Below are 17,642 nucleotides of genomic sequence, written 5' to 3' on the forward strand. Positions count from 1 at the left end.
TAGTTACCTGTATCGCTTCTTCACCGTAATTCGGTCACTCTGCAGCTCCATTTGTACAGTACATAATGTGTTAGGTGCGATCCCATCCCAGGATATGTACACCAGTGGATTGAGGAATATAATTGAAAGTAGGGTATATTTCCCGCGAGCTCGAAAACTGCGTTTCAATTTGCGCGACATGTACTAAGAAGCTGGTTCTAAAGGTCTCTCTGTCTTATTTCAAGCATACCCCAAATCATCATAAGATATAAGATGGGTGGAGCATGATGGTATTTCTCAACCCCTGACACTTTAAGACTGAATTGGAACAGAAGGTCCTATAATGCATTCGAACTCAATCAACAAATAGTTGAACGCAAATTTGCTCTCTGAATTCACGGTGGTCAACTCCCCCCCGTATCCTTTCTTTCGGTCCACTGCAAAGAGCTTCTAGCTCCCTCTGTCCACACATCGACGATCTTGATATACCACAATCGACCATGATTTGCCCCGGCATTCACGATCGCTCTCGATTGTTCTTGATGCAGTTGTTCATAAGGACGCACAGATGCACAGCCGTTTCCACCTTGGCCATTCCAGGTAGAAAATATTGGGAGATTTCCGTGTGTTCCGTTTGAGGCTTTTTGCTCAATGTGGGGAGATGATGGGATTCGATCTAGCATCATTAAAATATGTTTCCATATCGTTATCATGCCCCTCTTGCACAGGTACAAAGATGATTGCATGGATATTGAAAGAGATGTCCGATGAGTCCTGGCGAACTGCTTGTAGAGTTCTGAAATTGGACAACTCATCTCTCAGAGAATCAAATGTGGGTCTATTTTCAAACGTATATATTATCTACATTCAACGGATCTGGTGTGAATGCCCAGGGAAAAAATATCCTAAAATGTTAAGCTATGGTTCCAAGATTCCTGTGTGTCAGATTGATAGTTATCATCAATAAATTTGACAACTTTTGTTAGATATAAAGAGTCTAATGAATTCATGCGAGCAGAAACGATAACTGTTAAGCATCATCGATGCATGCCATGAGGTAATGACCAGAATAACTTTGATCAGCAATAGCTAATAAGTGCGTAGGATTATCCAGATGAAGATGGAATAATTCCTTGAGAGAAGTTTCTCTGTATACCGCTACGGTCTCCCGAAACACGGGTAAAAGAGAGTGGAACCTGAGGTTGGGTCCAAAGGTTGCTGTTCAGTCAGTAGAAACGGGACATGAAATTGGCTAGAAGAGAGAAACGGTCCCATCAACAGGACCTTGGAATATGCCTCTTGTAAACTCCGTGGAGGCAGAAAGCTGCAGTAAACTATATTAAAAGAAAAAGGATGGTCTCGTTACGAAAAGCCACTTCAAGGCAGCAAGCAGTAACTACATGTGTCGAATGCACGCATCGTCTCATTCGTTACCTGCTTTTCTGTTAAAACAGGAAAGAAAATAATAAAAAAAAAAAGACGTTGGGAACCTTCAGATGACTCCAAGGTTAAAGCAGAATGCGCCTAATTATTTAGTTTCCTAGAACCAAGGTCCCACCCAACCCCCCTGACCTCCTCGGTAGCCGCGCAACGTGCTTGTTGCTCTGCTATCGCATCACCTCCCATTTCTGGGGAAAGGAAACCGGAAAAATCAAGGAATCTTGCCGCTCTACTTCTCTAGGATACCTTCGCGATCCCGCTTGTAGCTGATGTGCCTCCCGGTGGAATCTCGGCGGGCGATTCTCGACCGACCTTGACACATAGTTAACTATATTAATCACTTCGTCCAAAACGACTAGGATATTCCTGGAGATCATACATTCCTGCCGATCGCCGTCTCCTTCTTACATCATATCTTGTAAGAGGTGACGACGACGTATGGTTGAAAAGCAACAACCTACTTTCATCGAATTTCCATCCGGAGTAGTTATGGCCCAGGCTGCTGCAAAATCTGGTGGCGAAAGCCCTAAATGTTCTTACACAGGGACCTTGTTTTCTCCCACGTCACCTCCAGTGCGTCGCGCGCAATCGCTAACGGTCGGTAATTTGCCTTTGAAAAGGCCCGATGACCCCTCTACGACGCTAAGTGGGACATCGGCACACGACCCAAGCTTCCGTTATTTTTTTGGGTACATCGAGCAGTCGCAGTTAGCCATTCAAAGCTTGCGAACGAGCTTCGAGCGTGAGCGAGCAGCATTCGCGGAAGAGCGAAAGCTGTGGGAGAAAGAAAGAACTATTATGAAACTTACGATTGCGGAACTGGAGAAAGGGCAGATTAAATTAGGCAGAATGGAAAAGACCCCGATGCCATCGAATCCCATTGGAATGCAGGCCCGTAAACCGCAAGGCATCCATCATATATGGGAAGGATCAGGCCCAACTACACATCCTACGAGAATATTTTTGGACGAGGTGAAAGAAGAGAGTCCCAAGGCCCCGGCCCTTCACCGTAATCACCATGATATTGGAGTACCCCCTTCCCTTGACGAAGCACTCTCCCCTCGAATGCGACCCGTCGATCGTTCCGTTGCGGTTGGAGTACCTATCGAGCTAGTCGACAGCAGTCTAGATGGAATCACCCTTAAATCTACGGCTCTCCCACCCGATGTCCTCGCAAGAGCCTCCTCGCTATCCCCTATGCCCCTCGCATCACCACCTTCAAACGAAGCACCAGACGCCAAACACCCCTTACGGATTTCACTTTCCGAATTGGGACCCCCGGAGGAAAACCTTGTCAGAGACGCGGGACACACCCCGAAGCCAATCGTTGAACTGGGGGCAGATATAAGCAATGTATCAACAGAGGATAATACATTGACAGTGGAATCGCCCATTGCTCCACAGCAAACGCTCGAGGCAGAGGCGACGGCGGACTCGTACATTCCTGACGTCGATGATGACCGGGCCCTCGAAGGCCCCCTTGGCCTGAAGAATGACGAGAAGCAGGACCTTGAGTTTCTGAAGTCCCTTGACCAGAAGCTATTGAATGAAGCGAGAAAGATCACGCAACATGGGCCCGGATCCGATTCTAGCGAGCAAGACTGTATAGGCCCCAGTCAAGAATCGGAGCATGCAGAAACCGAGCCGGAGCCTGGGATCAAGTTTAAACATAGCACGAATTTTGGTTCGGCTTTTGGATCTTTATAATCTATTTATGTTATTTATTAATATCTCCTCTTAGTTTTGCGGGGAACGAAAGCCATCTTCGTATGTATCCCATCTATTTTATTTATTTATACACACAATGTACAGTATTTCTCTCTTTGGCTACCTAACCTCTGGGATGAGGTGTCTTGACAACCAACTATAATTTCATTTATTAACCTGTCGCCCCAGTTTCTACCTTTTGGCCCCCACCATCACTGCCATTTTTGCATTTGGAATCGGGGTTAACTCTTTTTGGATATTTTTTTCGGCGTTTTATCACTCTATCTACAGCCTCCGGAGTATATCAACGGAAGAAACGCTGGTAATAAAGGCACAGTAATATCAAGACTTAGGTCAGAGCTGCTGTCCAGATCGTTTTGTCAATCTCTCTGCCTCTGGCTATGTATGCAAGGCACGGGCACATATGTGGTACACTGAATTGATTCATTTATAAAAAGGGATATAGGTCAGTCCGCTTATTAATGCAAGCCAGATTACCCTCTCTTTTCAACATTAGCTTCCTCAGCTGGCTATCAACAACACACAAGGAATTTTCCGATGTGCTATGCTCTCCAAGCCCGTGTCGACTTTCGAATGTTACCGCAGGCGTTCAAATTAGCCCTTTCCGGTCAACACTTGAGCTCTATGAATACAAGCATGGGTGGAAACCCATAACCACTTTGCACGGTGATGAGAGAAAGATACAGTTAAACGCAACAGATTGGGAGAATCTTCCTTTTGGTTATCAACGTATCTTGTGATATTTATTATGAAAATTTTTTATTTTCAGGCGTCAGCAGTTCTCCCAACTCCTGTGAATAAAGGTCAGATGGATATAATATGTAACGTCATGGGCATATGAGAAGACTAGCAAAATATGGAAGAAATGTGCGGGAAAAGGATGAGATAGATTAATATAACGTGAGAAATAAAAGTCAGGGAATATCAAGTCCACCTAACTCTCACCCCGTGCTCCAGGCAACAAAGAAGCAAACCAAATAGTGATATCAAATGGCACAAAAATGTCGAAAATGGCGAGTCCATCATGTTCAGAGTCTCATGCCAATTTCCTTGATCACTTGTGAAATAGTAGACAACTGCATTCCTAAACCCCCATCGTAAAATCATGCTCAATACCAGGCGTTACACTCGCAATAAACTTCAAGAAAACAACCAGATACTGATCCACCCGGATCGCCACGCGCTGCTCATCATCATCATCATCTTCTTCTTCCTCCGCGCCTTCATGCTGCAGCACCTCCCACTCATCCCCCGCATTACCGCTCGGAGGCACCGCTGCGATCGGCTGCTGCTGCTGCTGCTGTTGCTGGTGTCCCCTGGAAATTGTCAGACGGGACGTATCATCTACCAGCCCCACCAGTCCACTCTCAACCTTCGAGGGCATATTACGTCTCACGTCCTCAGTCGATGTAGCATCTTTAAACTTTTGGCGGCGAAGTTTCAGGGCAGCTTCCGCACGGTCGAGAAGGACTTTCATCACACTTGCGTGGCGGCAGGGGTGCACACTGGCCATTTTCACACCGCCATCGAAAAAGGGGAAATCTTCTAGGGTGACTGTTTTGTCTTTGTAATCACCGACGATGTCTTCCATCATTAGGTGCGGGGCAAGGGGTTCGGAAGGGGAGAGATATCCGGAAAGATACAGGCGCGGGGTTCGGTAGTAGGTGCTGTATGTTATGTAGAGTGTGTAGGTTCGGAGGGGCCTAAAGGAATAAGTGTTAGAGTGTTCACACTCTGCTATTGAGAACTCCACAACATAACAACAGAGAAGGACCGAAAAAGCAAGAGATCCAAGCCAGACACCAAAACAGAATAAAAATGCACCAAACACTTACGAATCAGTCCCCGCTTTCCCAGCCGGTTCTCTTATAATAGCCTCTGCATCATCGTCCTCTTCCTCCATATCCGGAATCTCCTCCTCATCCTCCTCTTTCTCCCCAATATTCCCTGCTTCATCAACCGTCCGCACATCCTTTATCCTCGCCGCATGACTATCCGACATACCCCCTGCAGTTCGGAGCCAGCCCTCATCATCACCACTACCCACGTCCCCACCGCCACCGCCGCCAGCACCACTCAGCCCATCAGTAACCATGACATCTTCCTGACCAGCATCGCCCGCAAAGTTATCATCAAGTCGCCGATGGCACGGTACCCCGCGTGTCACTAGGAACTGTTTCCCGGGTGGTAGATGCGGGGCACGCTTTGCTAGTGAACTCGCATCTTCCCAGGACCATGTGGGAAACTTGTATACTAGATAGTCGCCTGCGAGGACGAACTCTTCGGGTGTAATTTGGCCTGTGGAGCGGAAGGTTGAGGTGTGGGATACCGGGGCGAGACGTTCCCTCCATGTGCTCAGGGTGGAGCGGACAACGTTCATTGTTGTGAGATTCGTCAGTTTTGGTTTTGAGAAGCTTGATTATGGCTGCAGTATTGGGTGGAGAAAAAATGAGAGAAATGCAGATTAAGTTCAAGATGTTGAGTTGACATTTGATCAATAAATAGGTGGTTAGAGGTGGATCCAGTTTTGTTTAACTATCGCTAAGGAGCAACTCCAACTGAATATGACGCTTTGAGGGAGGAGAATCACGTGGACTTGAAGGGAGCAAGGTCACCAGAGTTGGGCATCTTCGTCATGTATGACAAAAATAGAGCGTCAGACATCACGCATGCAGTAAATTTTCGAAAGTTACTTTATTAACCTCTAATCCCCAAGTTGTATTTACCTGAAAGTAGTCTACTCATTCGTCATAAATGAAATAGTAACTGTATGTTATACTTCCATTGCCGGAGCCCATGTAGACCACCTATTCCTGCAGGCACCTTGAAGTCTTGAGCTTGTAAAACGGCAGTAATTGGTGAGCCATCCACATGCCATCAACAGGAGTGGGAGGTTAACTCGAAGTCGTCAGGGGCGGCTTTTCCTCTTGAGTTTTTTTTTTTTTTTTTTTTTTTTTTTTTTTTTTTTTTTTGCTTTTAAGACCATTGATAAAAAGGCTCTCAAACCACATGCTTGCAATAGCCATCACTGAAAGTCTTTAAACCTTAAGGATATGACCTTTATAAAAGAGTTACATCCATAAGCCTCCGTGCTTGCTGGGTTTGGTGTTTCCAAAGTGCGGCTCGCCTTTGGAAGAACACTTCAACTCTCGTCACTATAACCCTTGTCAATCGTGCGTCGACGATGTGCATTGTCATAGGACCATCTGCGCAGTAAACAACTTCACAGGGGAGGCCATTATCATAAACCTCCAAACGTAGTAGCGTTTTTTCGGTCCATGCCGGTTAAATTTCCAAGCAGGTGCAGGAGCAGAAGCCAAAATATGATTCATGTTGCAATAGAGTCCCCTTTCATTCCCCTTCTTCCAGCATTCTCCGAGTTTCCAGCTCCGCCTCCACCTGATCAACAGTCAAAGGAACAGGACGGCCCTTCCATTTTTCTTTTTCCGATTTCGCGAAACCTTCCATACTTCTCATCCCAACGACCACGAAGCCCAACTCTTCTCTATCCACGTCGAAGACCTCCCACCATTCACCATCTACCAGTTTGACACTCTCCTCCCTTGCTGCAAGGTATATCGCTGAAGCAGCCAATGCATTTGGTTGGTGAGTCAAGTATAAGAGTTGTGGAGAGAATAATGCTGCATTTAGATGCTCGAAGACTCTTTTTGACACTGCGCTGGAGGATGTTCCTAGGGTTTGCAGATATGTAAGGGCAATGGTATGAGGGAGGGTGACATGAGTATTAAACGCAAGGGTCCTGAGAACCGCGCTCTCCATTTTCATCAAAATTAGTCGCTCTGCGTGGTAGGCGCCTTCTGATACATAGTAGGTCTCCGGGCTTGGCCTTTCTACGGGAGGCTGCGGGTTGACGAAATCGAGTGGGGAGGCTTCGGGGGAGAGAAGAAAAGTATAAACATTGATGATTGAACGTAGGGAAACGGGCACGAAAGATTGCTTCGCCATCAGATAGAGTGATGCTGCAGAGATATCCTGACAGATTTGTTAGCTTGTCTCCTACTCCTCCATGGGCGCCTTCTCCTGGGATATTCGGGGTGCTTCGAACCTTTGACGAATGAATAGCAAGGCTGCCGCCTTCAGAACCAACCCAGAATCTCGAAAAAGTCACAATGGCTTGTGCAATCACATCCTGCGGAAGTCTAAGAAGGATACCAGCAGCCTGCATAAGTTGAACTGTAGCATAGCGAATGGACGTCTCTAAGTCGGCGGGAATCCTGTCGAGGGATGAGGACGACATTAAAAGCTGGGCAGGGGTTGCAAGTGGGTTTGAGAGTTTATCCAGAGAAGCCATTGGTGACATTGTGAGCTTTTCTCCGCAGTCACAACGGCTGCTGTATCTATTGTTTAATCTGCCGTCGCAGATGTTTTCTTAAGTCTCAAGCATGGAGCCAAGCTTTACGCACAAAGCACGGTTTAGGGTTTAGGGCTGCAGCCGCCAAACTTTCAATTAAAGCAGCGCCTAAGACAACCCCGGCCTAAGCCCAAAATGATTACCTAACCCTATCACACCTATGAATCCAAAAATCAAGAGAGCAATTCTTCAGAGACCTCATCCATCTCGGAAATATCTAAAAGCAAAGATGGCAAGGCTAATGTCACTCAAGTTTACGCAGAGCCTTCCTGATTTCACCGGGCAAGATGGTTTATGTTTCCAGCGATATTCGAAGAGCGTCAAACGTGAAACAGCGAGGGAGGGCAGTACACCTGCAATAGCTTTTCAAGGCTACTAAATCCATTCGAAGTGGGAGGGATCAGTATCGACCCTGAAGGGGGAAACTGTGTGTCAAGTATGACGATTTGAAAACTTCCTCCCTCTGCCAACCCTGGTGGAGCCCGTTCCTGTGGACTGGGCTGGATGCGGTGGGCACGAATGCTTGCTAGCCACTCAAATAAATGTCCCCAGCCTCTCAATTAATTGCCAACTCTGCGTCTGGGGGCAATGGGATCATGGAAGGGATAAAAGAACAATTGCAGCTTTCGTCTTATTTCAACGACACAAACAATGAATGTTGGTTTTGTGAGAGTCAAACACATTGTTGAACCACACTGTTGAACCCGATCGACAAACATACGTCCTGACCATCCTTATCGGAGTTAGTTAAACCTCTTGGCAGCCTCAAGCCTCCGCTTTCGGCTTCCTCAACATTCAAGCCACCAACATATCGACAACTTTCTCTGCCTCTGCGTGACCGGGGGCATTCGGCATTTTTCTATCTTTGCGATAGAAACGTCAGCCTCCAGTTTCTTGTACATTGGGAGGTGTCGATGTACTTCAAGAGCAGGCTTTAGGCATAATTAGTTATTTTATTCGTTCTGTGCGAAACCGTCCAATCAACTTCAAGAGTGTTTATCCCAATACGTGGTGATAGCAGGTTGGCAAATCAACACGCACTAGTTTATCTCTGTCCTTAACTTTTGTACAAACTGTACGAACATTCTGCGGCTTCACCCTGCATCCAATGCTCAACTCTGAATCGAAATCACCGTGTGCCTCTTCAACATTCCGCAATTTAACGTCTCCCCACCGCGGCTCAACGAATCGACGTCCTCGTGTTGAACCATGCATTGAAACGACTGATGGAGGAACTGGCCCTCCAATAACTGCCCCCCCTACAACTCCTCCTACACTCAGATCATCTGTCAAGCCCAAACCTCACTTGAGATCAGAAGAAAATTCTCCTCTACGCAGCCCAACCCACCGTCGAGCGAAAACTGAAGTTCCTTCGCTCCCATACCCTAGAACTATTCGAAACGGTAACGAAACCCTCAGTCAACTACATCATTTATCTGAAGATTGTTTAGAAGAGGTTGAGCTGGACCCAAGTGAAAAAATTTCTAGAGCTTTTAAATCAGATATTCCAGGAAGGCTATTTACCGGTCTTTTCCAGGGAGTATCCTCCCCAATTAGGTTCGGGCTCGTCCCGTACTTTTGCCCGAAGGAAGACGACATCGAAAACTCGCAGCGCCCCAAAGAAACCATGGCAGAATTATATTCTTCACGGCCTCCAGGCAGGGTACAAAACAGAATGAGCATGCCATCCCCTTTGAAACAAGTCAGCTCTACTGCTCGGTTCTCCCTCTTTGGCACCAAAGCCAATGACTCAAAACAAGGTCAATTGCCAGAACCCGCTGAGGATGAATTTCTGAACCTCGACATCAGCTCAGTACTTTGCCCTGCAAACTCTACGGATCTTCCCACTGCGGAAGTACTTAAAACCCTCCCACAGAATGCAGAACAAGTTATTAGGGAGCTCCATGCAGCATACAAACAGCGGACTTTTGCACTTCACGAAGCACTCGCAGAGAAGTCATCTTTAGGAGAAGAGCTAGAAGAGACACAATCACGCCTACAGAATATCAGAAATCAACTAAATAAAATGGCGGAAAAGGTTCTTGAACAGGACAAAGCCATAAAAGCGATGGCAGATGAGTTTAACCTCGAGAGACAAAAGCAAAAGCAAGAAGAAGAGACGCGAAAGCGAAGCGTTGTCCTGGTCCAGGAATCAGAACCTGTCAACCACCACATCCCCAGTACTGTCAAAGACGGGCAAGATACCATGTCTATAAGATGCCTTAGCAAACGCTCCAGTGGGGGGGCGTTTTACAGCGACTCCGGCTTCGAATCCGGATATGAGAGTACTACTGAAAGCATATTTTCGAGTAGAAACGACGGCCTGGGGTCACCCATGACCGTGGCAACGAAGACATCTAGATCCTCATCTCCTGATATCTGTCCACATACCCCTCTCCACTTCCCTTCAAGTGCTCAATTGGCTTCGCCCCAACTGGTGTCGCCGTCAAAACTTCCAACTCCCGCGCCCGCTCCAAAGTCTTCCGCTTATGACAAAGTCCTTAAGGGTATTTCGTCTGCAGGCTTTGGTGGTTCATTGATGAGTTCCATTCCGTTTTCCGTGTCCAGATGCTCCAACTGCTATGGAGCCAACGCATCAGATGCTTGGGCTATTGCTAGCATTCTGAAGGAGGAAAACGGCGGGCTGAAAAATCGAATTGGGGAGATGGAAGCTGTTATTGATGAGTGTATTACTTTGGTTGGAGGATAACGTAATCGTAGTCATCGATTCGGTGGATATTTCATAAGAGATTCTGAGGTGATAGAGCTGATGACAATCGAAGAGGAGCTATGTGGGTTTAGTAATTTCTAAACGAGCGAAAGACTGAACATTTGTTAGAATTTGTGTTTAGTTCCTCTGTTAGTTTGTTTACATACTATGGTCTATCTCGTTTCATTTCATATATTCTTTCATCTCTTAAAGATCTTTCTAGTTCTCTGTATTACAATTCTATATACTACAAGGCAGCAATCTTGCTCAGCCATAAAATTCAATCATCAGGAGAGCTCCAGTATGTTAGTAGAGAAAGATTGCTGTCCAGACAACTTATCTTTTATAATTATTGCTACTGTTCTTGAGAATGAATTTGAACCATTTCTTTAATCAATTGAGAAGAAATGACGAACCTCCTCATAACCAGTCACTACATATAATAAACTATCTATTTTATCTTTCATGATACCACTTGAGCACCCTCCTTGTGCCCATATATATCTGGCTAACATAAAACAACTAGTTACTCCATTCCTCAAATCTCTAACTCACATGAGACTTTAACAAAATAATTGAAATTAACTCCAGGTCTAACTACACCCATTCCCTACCAATCCATTTTAATGCACAGTATCCCTTCAACGTCATAATTAATAAAAAACGAGCAGGAAACAAACTCTGGAGCCGCCCCCGCTCTCCACCCCTCCTAAGACGCATCCAACTGTCTCCCTTCTCAGTCCTTCTCCCCAACGCCAAAGCTTTGCAGCGCATCCACATGTCGAACCCCTCTTGCCTCCGCAACCAACCCAATTAAACCCAGCCCAATATCTTTGATCTCATTGTACTCATGTAGGAGACGGATATGGCGTTGAACAATCGCGGCAGGGTCCTTGGGGATTGGCGTTTTATCTTTACCTGCCGTTCCAGCTCTGTTGGAAGCTGGGAGGCTAAGCTGGGTTAGCAGTTCTCACCACCAACTGTTCTAAGATGCACGTGAAGTTGGAGGGCAAGCTAAAAAAAAAGATGGGAACGGGATTGAAAAATGTATGTTTTGGATATAGGTACGGAGGAAGGTATTACTTCAGTTTGCCCCTAGCTTCGGAGAGAAGAGTTTCTGTCTTTGAGATTTCGGAGTTGAGAATGGATATTTTGGTGGTGAGGGATTTCTAAAGGGGAGGGTTTCCAATGGCGTTGGTTTTGGCAGTGTTAGAATTCAGCATGTGTGTAATTTACTCTTGATAGCACTGGGGAGTAACGCAGATGGCAGACTGACGATCATCTTTTCGTGCTTTTGGCTGTACTGGAAGGGAGTTGCGGGTACAGCCCGATCAGGGTCTGATTTTGACACAGGGTCCGTCATGGATACTGCTGTCGTTTGCTGATTCGAAGCCGCCCGCGCTGTGCCCTTATCTTCGCAATTGCATTCCCCTTGGGCCATTGGTTTTGCACCTGTCAATTGAAAAGTTAGATTGAATTCTCCATTATCCCTGAGAATATGTGTACTGGAGATAGAGTGCCAGTTAATGGAGCACAAAGCACTTAGTCTGCGCAGTCTGAACAAGAGCACTCTGGGAAGTTTTTGAAACAATGAACCATAACAATCAGATATTTCTTTCCTTTAAAATGAGAATAAATGCAATGCAGTTGCAGAATTCAATGTTGCAGATCTCAGATAGTTGCATTAATGGGGAGAGTTTAGATGGAGAGAAGCTTTGCAATCACTGGGTATTGAGCGAAAGCAGGTGTACCTTACACGCTGTTATATTCAACATACATACAGTGAGAATATCAGATATCAAAATTTCTTCACAACCTTCAAGGGTGAACTGTAGAAATGTCATAGAAAGAGCCAAGGGAACAATGTAACATCCGTAGCAGTGGAAAACACACAACTGCTCTTATTTGCCGTAATCCATAGCTACCTCAACGACGGGTATTGGCAGATCCGGAGGCAGCGAATCTGGAGTTAAACTGTTCTGAGCTGAGAGTTCCTCCAAAGGACAGTATAATTATACCTAGGTAGGTCGAAGAGGACGAGAAGAGAATTGGCGAATAGACGTTAGCCGGTAGTTAATAATCTTGGAAAAGGGGTTTATCTCACGTGGATCTAAGGTTGCAGCCCCACAGTTTACCTAAACTTGTTCGGTGCTAGTAAATAAACACTAGCTCGTCCAGAAGCCAGTTTCAACCAATAATTCGACAAATTCTTACATCTTGCACACAATCTCTACGTCTCCATGATGGCTTTCCTCATTTTTCTTCCGCGTTAATTCTGCGGATTATAGCAAGGAGGAGTCCGTGTTACTCCCTTTTGTTCTATTTCTATGGCTATATCTGGAGAGACGTTACCGGCCTAAACTTTACGGGTAAACTTTACGGAATATAGACGCAGTCAACCCGACGAACCGCTTTGCGACAAGATACCGAAGCCGTTAATTGCAGAAATCGGCTTGTTTGGAGGTCCTCTCCTGTTTACGTATACCTTGTTGAACTGTTTCCCAAATCGAGAATGTTGAGATCGATTGCTCTAGTGCAGGTTCTGCTCTGGTGCTTTAAGGGACATGCGCTTGCCCATGGCGATCATTCTGAGCTCCCGGAAGGGGAGGTGATTTCAGGGGATCCAATTGTGCGTTCTCTACACTCCATATCCTGTATCTGGAGTACCTTTTTTGCTAACAAATCGTGTTCTTTTCTCAGGATGCGGTATTGTGGTTGCATATGATACTAATGACTGTTGCATTTGGGCTTGTATTTCCAACTGGGATGGTCCTTGGGGTGAGTGATTTCTTTCTTCTACCGACTGCAGGATGCGACCTGACAATTGCCATTGTATCTAGATTATCCGATCCCGCTGGCACGTTCCAGTGCAGGTAGCGAGCACCATTATTGCAGTTTTGGCCTACTTTATGGGCCATTTACATAAGGGGCGAACATTTTCCAAGAACATCCATGCAACCTTTGCGAATCCGTTAGTGCTCATGCTCATTGTTCAAATTATCCTGGGCGTATATCTCAAGCTTCACCTATCGCGGGGAATCAATGGCAAAATCCGTCTGTATGTGGTCGTGGTACACGGCGTTTTCGGCAAGCTGATGCCCGTTGTGAGTTGGGTCCAAATGCTGTTCGGCGGAATAACGGCGCTCGGATTTTGTCACGATGACCACCTCGGTCAGTGTCTTGCCCATTTCATCATGGGCAGCGCGTTTATTGCGTATGGAATACTCATGACCATAGTCCTTTTGGTCGGACAATACTGGCTTTACCGGACTGGTAAGAGTCAAGAGTTCTTCGATTCCGTAGTCATTGCTGTTTGGGGGTGCATAAACACCTTTACGGAGCACCGATGGGGGCAACCCTGGGGACATAACGATCTACAACACACGAGTATGGGTATTATCTGGTGGTGTGCTGGCCTGGTGGGAATTTGGTTAAGCAGGAAGAGAGATGGCCGACCTAAAAGAAATTTGATCCCAGGAATTGTGATCATACTCACAGGATATGCCATGTCTTCACACCCGCAACACCTGCCCCTAAGTACCATGGTTCACACCGTTTTCGGATACACGTTGATGGCTGCGGGCGCGACGAGAATAGTGGAAATCACATTTGTGCTGAAAGACCGCGACTCTCTCAGCCCTGACGGAACTGATCCTAACAGCTTCCAATATCTTTCTCCTTTCGTAAGTTCTTCCTGTCCCACTGTGCTTAAAGCCGCTAGAACCTAACGATTTGCAGCTGCTATATGCATCCGGATTTCTCTTCATGGGAGCGACGGAGGAACAAATGGAGTTCCTCTCAAATGTGGGCATCTCCCACGTATCCTACATTCTCATCATCTACAGCATAGCATTTATCCTATTCCTATGTAAGTCAGGAGTTAACCAATAACACATCCCCTTTCAGGATTCGTATACTTTACTCACCTAACTTGTTAGTTGTCAATGTACTCATCCACATCTATGCGATTCATGCCTGGCCCCAAACTGCGAAATATAACGATACAAGACCCGCCTCAGATCACAGTGTGCCAAATGGCCGTACCTCCACCTCTTTCCCAATTAGCGGCCTTCATGCAGGTTCTAACGGCCATATTCTCAGCCAGACTCAAGCTCAACATATTCACGATGCAGAAGAATATGAGCTGGAAGGCCTGATAGGTGCTGCGCACAAAGATCGAGATGATGATGGGCCCATCGGTGGGGGCGCCGATTATAGAATGGAAACCCTCGGAGGAGGACGATAGTATATGAACTATAATTTAACAACCGCCAAGAGGTTTTGATGGGGTCCATCCAGATATCATTTGAGGAGTTGGTGCTGGCTATCTTGGTCTGTATTTTTCATTTGGTATATATACATGGAATTTCATAGCATTATTTTGTTTCCTGAGGGAATTTTTGTGCAGATACATATGTATTTTGTATGTTTTCTTTATATATATTTCCCTTCAAAATGGATTGGTATATTTTACTTGCAGCAACTATGCATTTTTATTGCACCATCTGTAGAGTCGAGATGGGAGCAATGGGCATTATTGTCAGTTGGAGTGTTCTTATAGTTAGGTGTCCCGGTTGTGTAATTACCGATTATATATTTTATTTTTCTACGTGCGCCATAACACACTCTGGCGCTTCCATTTATAAAATGAGCTTCGCCTTTTCTACTTTTCAGCTCAACTAAAATTTTTTTTTTATCTATTTCATGTTTCTGCGTTTCCCTTCTCCCTTCCACTTGCCTGTTTATTTAATTATATGTAATTAATCATAGTTTCGGCGTGGAGACTGCGTAATGGGGGACGTATTGTGCTGACGTCGACATAATATTTTTTCCAACTTCTGACAATGCCCTCTAGTTTGACTTCTCCCCTCAGTATGCTACCCATTTTCTCTTTAACTTGAAAATCTTTCGCTTTAACTCAAGAGAATTTACAAACAGATAGCCATCCGAAACATAAACGGAACAATCGGGATGATTGCTCTCCCCAAAATCCAAAACACCCCTGCATCCTGTTTGTAGTGGAGAAAAACAAAAACCTGAAATTGTAGGTCTGGTGAATGGCAGAGTAAATTATAAAGTAACATCCATCTTATAATCCCTACACTAACAAGAGGCTTCTTCGTAATGTCGATATCGTCCATAGATCGAATACGACATTAGGCAGATTTTCCGCGTGAAATTGATTAATTCCCGGAGATGTGTGTGAGCAAAAGACCTGACGCAGTGGGTATAACTAAGATGCTGCTCAGAAAAGCCAAACCACCCAACATCAACCCAGAAGCAGAAAGGAAGCAAAAATAACAAGTTCTTTGCAAAATCCCATTCCGACGGCAAGGGTATCTCAATCCTAGTCCACTCTTAAAAAAACAGCCAATTCACTCTTCCGGGAAAATCGGATGCAGCGAATAGATAGGTGCAACACTCCGCTCGCCATCGAACAATAGGAGATTCTGCAGCGGCTGCTCCCTTGCGCCTAAAACGTTAATGACATCTTGAGCAGCAGCACCTCCCAAAAATGCGGCAACGGGACTCAATTCACTGCCAAGATTGTCAAGGAAACTTCGTATGAACTCCGCGGTGAGAGTGGAAATATCTAGACGAAGTTCTAAATGGCGGTCATTGGCGAGGCGAAGGAATGTTTCCAGGTCATCCCTTGTGGGCAAACTTCCATTCATTTCGCGTTGGAATTCCCAAAGGGCACGTAGACAGGTGAGAAGGGGTGTTACCTGCAGGCGCTTACGGCGCACTTTAGTGAATTCCTGAGGCAGGGAAGAGGTGTTGGAAAGCATGAGCGGACAGTAGACTTCGCGTTTTGTGATCATTTCTATAACCTTGTCGTTTTCCTTTTTGGTTTTCACGTCCAGAATTGTTCTGGTGGGTGTTTCGATGGTCGAAGAGGCGACGTTTGATTTTTCTCGTTCGATTACAAAGTCATGGCTAAGTTGGTCGGAGAAGATGTAGCCGTAAAACCCATGAATTCCTGCGGCGTAGAAACGACGATTGGCCACTCGACAGGAATTGTTTATCCAGCAGAGGGTGTCATAGTCCAGATCTGTTGCGATGGTTACGTCATATGAAGCAAAGAATGCTGGTGGTTTTGATCTGATATTGACAGCTTCAACTGTCACCTGTACCCTTGGGTTCATTTGACGAATTTGAGGGGCTGCAGCCTCTGCTCTCTGTGATATTCGTCAGCTCTACGATCGACTATGGGAGTTGTACGAAGTAATTAGGACTAACGTTTTGGCTGATATGCTCTTCCGAGAGGAAAAATTGAGCACCAACGTCCTCCTCTCTAACAGTAGCATTATCTATGATCGTAAGGGATCCAATTCCAACTAGCACAAGATTTTTGGCCACTTCTGCGCCAAGGGACCTGAGAGTGATGAGCAGAATTTTGGCAGTCCGAAGTCTATTTCATTCCAAAATCCCAAATTAGTTGAAGGCTGTTAACGGGATTCTGGGGTTGCTGCACACTTTTCTTGTGCTTTTACACCCCATAGCCGAATTTGACGGTCATAGAGAGCAATTTCATCTTGATTTTCCGTTAGCAAAACCTCTGGTTCTTCAGAAAGAGAAAAAATGAAAATTGAAAAAAATGAGAAATGAAAGAAAGAGATAAAAAGGAAAAAGGGAAAGGAAAAGGAAAAGGGAAGCACACCTGCTGTTATTTGGCTACCAGTATTATCTGTTGTCATGATTGAGATTAGGGAGGTTTAAGACGCCGGAAATACACTTAACCGCAGTATGAGATGTCGCCTGATATAGGTATGTAGAACAGAGAGTTTCTAAGGGGGAAATATTTAACTGGGCTTATGGAATTGGAGCTTTGTTCTTCTGAGGAAGTCAATGGCTGATGTCTCAACAATGGAAAAGCACAGCAGACAAACTAATACGAGTGTACACCAGATTGATGCACTGCAGTGTTGAGGTTTTGTAGATGTTCCAAATGAGTGGCCGCCCAGGTGTTGATCACCTGCCGTCACGTGGAGAACTGGGCTGCCACCTTTGGTTCAACTGCTGAAGGGGCTCGAGTTTCAGCCTCCCTTGTTTCCAACCATCAACAAAGCATTTAACTGCAAGTGACGACATTCGTCTCCTTCATCCTCCGCATCAACCCTCCCTAGGCACTGCTACGATTCCTCCATCCGCCTCGCACATACACAGCAATATTCATACCTGAGGTAGGTCAGCTTAGGCAGTCTCTCATGCTAAACACGGCATCTTTACTTCCTCTTCGTATCTGATGAGGATTCAGTCATACCGCCCTCCTTTACCACATTGGTGCCTGGGCTTATCCAACTACAAGCTACACCTTATAAATATTGGGGGTTTAGCTCTCTTTGCCGACGTTATTCACCTCCAAAAATTGATACTCTGTGCTAGCCACCACATAGCAACCATCTTCCCCCC

The 17,642-nt window shown here is 45.6% G+C and overlaps 8 protein-coding genes across 8 annotated transcripts; 3 read left to right on the forward strand and 5 right to left on the reverse strand.

Annotated features, from left to right (window-relative positions):
- Window positions 1-383: 383 nt before the first annotated feature.
- PADG_11394 (uncharacterized protein) lies at window positions 384-662 on the reverse strand (the record flags this gene model as incomplete). Its single annotated transcript, XM_010759643.1, has 1 exon — window positions 384-662. One exon carries the CDS (start codon window positions 660-662, stop codon window positions 384-386), a length of 279 nt encoding a protein of 92 aa, XP_010757945.1.
- A 1,246-nt stretch (window positions 663-1,908) lies between these two features.
- PADG_02191 (uncharacterized protein) lies at window positions 1,909-3,126 on the forward strand (the record flags this gene model as incomplete). Its single annotated transcript, XM_010759427.1, has 1 exon — window positions 1,909-3,126. The coding sequence occupies one exon, from the start codon at window positions 1,909-1,911 to the stop codon at window positions 3,124-3,126; it is 1,218 nt and encodes a 405-aa protein (XP_010757729.1).
- Window positions 3,127-4,231: 1,105 nt separating this feature from the next.
- PADG_02192 (uncharacterized protein) lies at window positions 4,232-5,527 on the reverse strand (the record flags this gene model as incomplete). Its single annotated transcript, XM_010759428.1, has 2 exons — window positions 4,232-4,850; window positions 4,983-5,527. 2 exons carry the CDS (start codon window positions 5,525-5,527, stop codon window positions 4,232-4,234), a joined length of 1,164 nt encoding a protein of 387 aa, XP_010757730.1.
- Window positions 5,528-6,498: 971 nt separating this feature from the next.
- PADG_02193 (uncharacterized protein) lies at window positions 6,499-7,468 on the reverse strand (the record flags this gene model as incomplete). The annotated part of the gene is made up of 2 exons (XM_010759429.1): window positions 6,499-7,140; window positions 7,214-7,468. The coding sequence occupies 2 exons, from the start codon at window positions 7,466-7,468 to the stop codon at window positions 6,499-6,501; spliced, it is 897 nt and encodes a 298-aa protein (XP_010757731.1).
- Window positions 7,469-8,627: 1,159 nt separating this feature from the next.
- Window positions 8,628-10,229, forward strand: PADG_02194 (uncharacterized protein; the record flags this gene model as incomplete). The annotated part of the gene is made up of 1 exon (XM_010759430.1): window positions 8,628-10,229. One exon carries the CDS (start codon window positions 8,628-8,630, stop codon window positions 10,227-10,229), a length of 1,602 nt encoding a protein of 533 aa, XP_010757732.1.
- A 736-nt stretch (window positions 10,230-10,965) lies between these two features.
- PADG_02195 (uncharacterized protein) lies at window positions 10,966-11,670 on the reverse strand (the record flags this gene model as incomplete). The annotated part of the gene is made up of 3 exons (XM_010759431.1): window positions 10,966-11,179; window positions 11,313-11,398; window positions 11,506-11,670. 3 exons carry the CDS (start codon window positions 11,668-11,670, stop codon window positions 10,966-10,968), a joined length of 465 nt encoding a protein of 154 aa, XP_010757733.1.
- A 1,071-nt stretch (window positions 11,671-12,741) lies between these two features.
- On the forward strand, window positions 12,742-14,475 carry PADG_02196 (uncharacterized protein; the record flags this gene model as incomplete). The annotated part of the gene is made up of 5 exons (XM_010759432.1): window positions 12,742-12,858; window positions 12,930-13,007; window positions 13,070-13,912; window positions 13,968-14,097; window positions 14,168-14,475. The coding sequence occupies 5 exons, from the start codon at window positions 12,742-12,744 to the stop codon at window positions 14,473-14,475; spliced, it is 1,476 nt and encodes a 491-aa protein (XP_010757734.1).
- A 1,129-nt stretch (window positions 14,476-15,604) lies between these two features.
- Window positions 15,605-16,927, reverse strand: PADG_02197 (E1 ubiquitin-activating protein AOS1; the record flags this gene model as incomplete). Its single annotated transcript, XM_010759433.1, has 4 exons — window positions 15,605-16,408; window positions 16,470-16,641; window positions 16,707-16,764; window positions 16,891-16,927. 4 exons carry the CDS (start codon window positions 16,925-16,927, stop codon window positions 15,605-15,607), a joined length of 1,071 nt encoding a protein of 356 aa, XP_010757735.1.
- Between the last annotated feature and the right edge of the window lie 715 nt (window positions 16,928-17,642).

This window comes from Paracoccidioides brasiliensis, assembly GCF_000150735.1.
Source record: "Paracoccidioides brasiliensis Pb18 unplaced genomic scaffold supercont2.2, whole genome shotgun sequence".
NCBI lineage: Eukaryota > Fungi > Ascomycota > Eurotiomycetes > Onygenales > Ajellomycetaceae > Paracoccidioides > Paracoccidioides brasiliensis.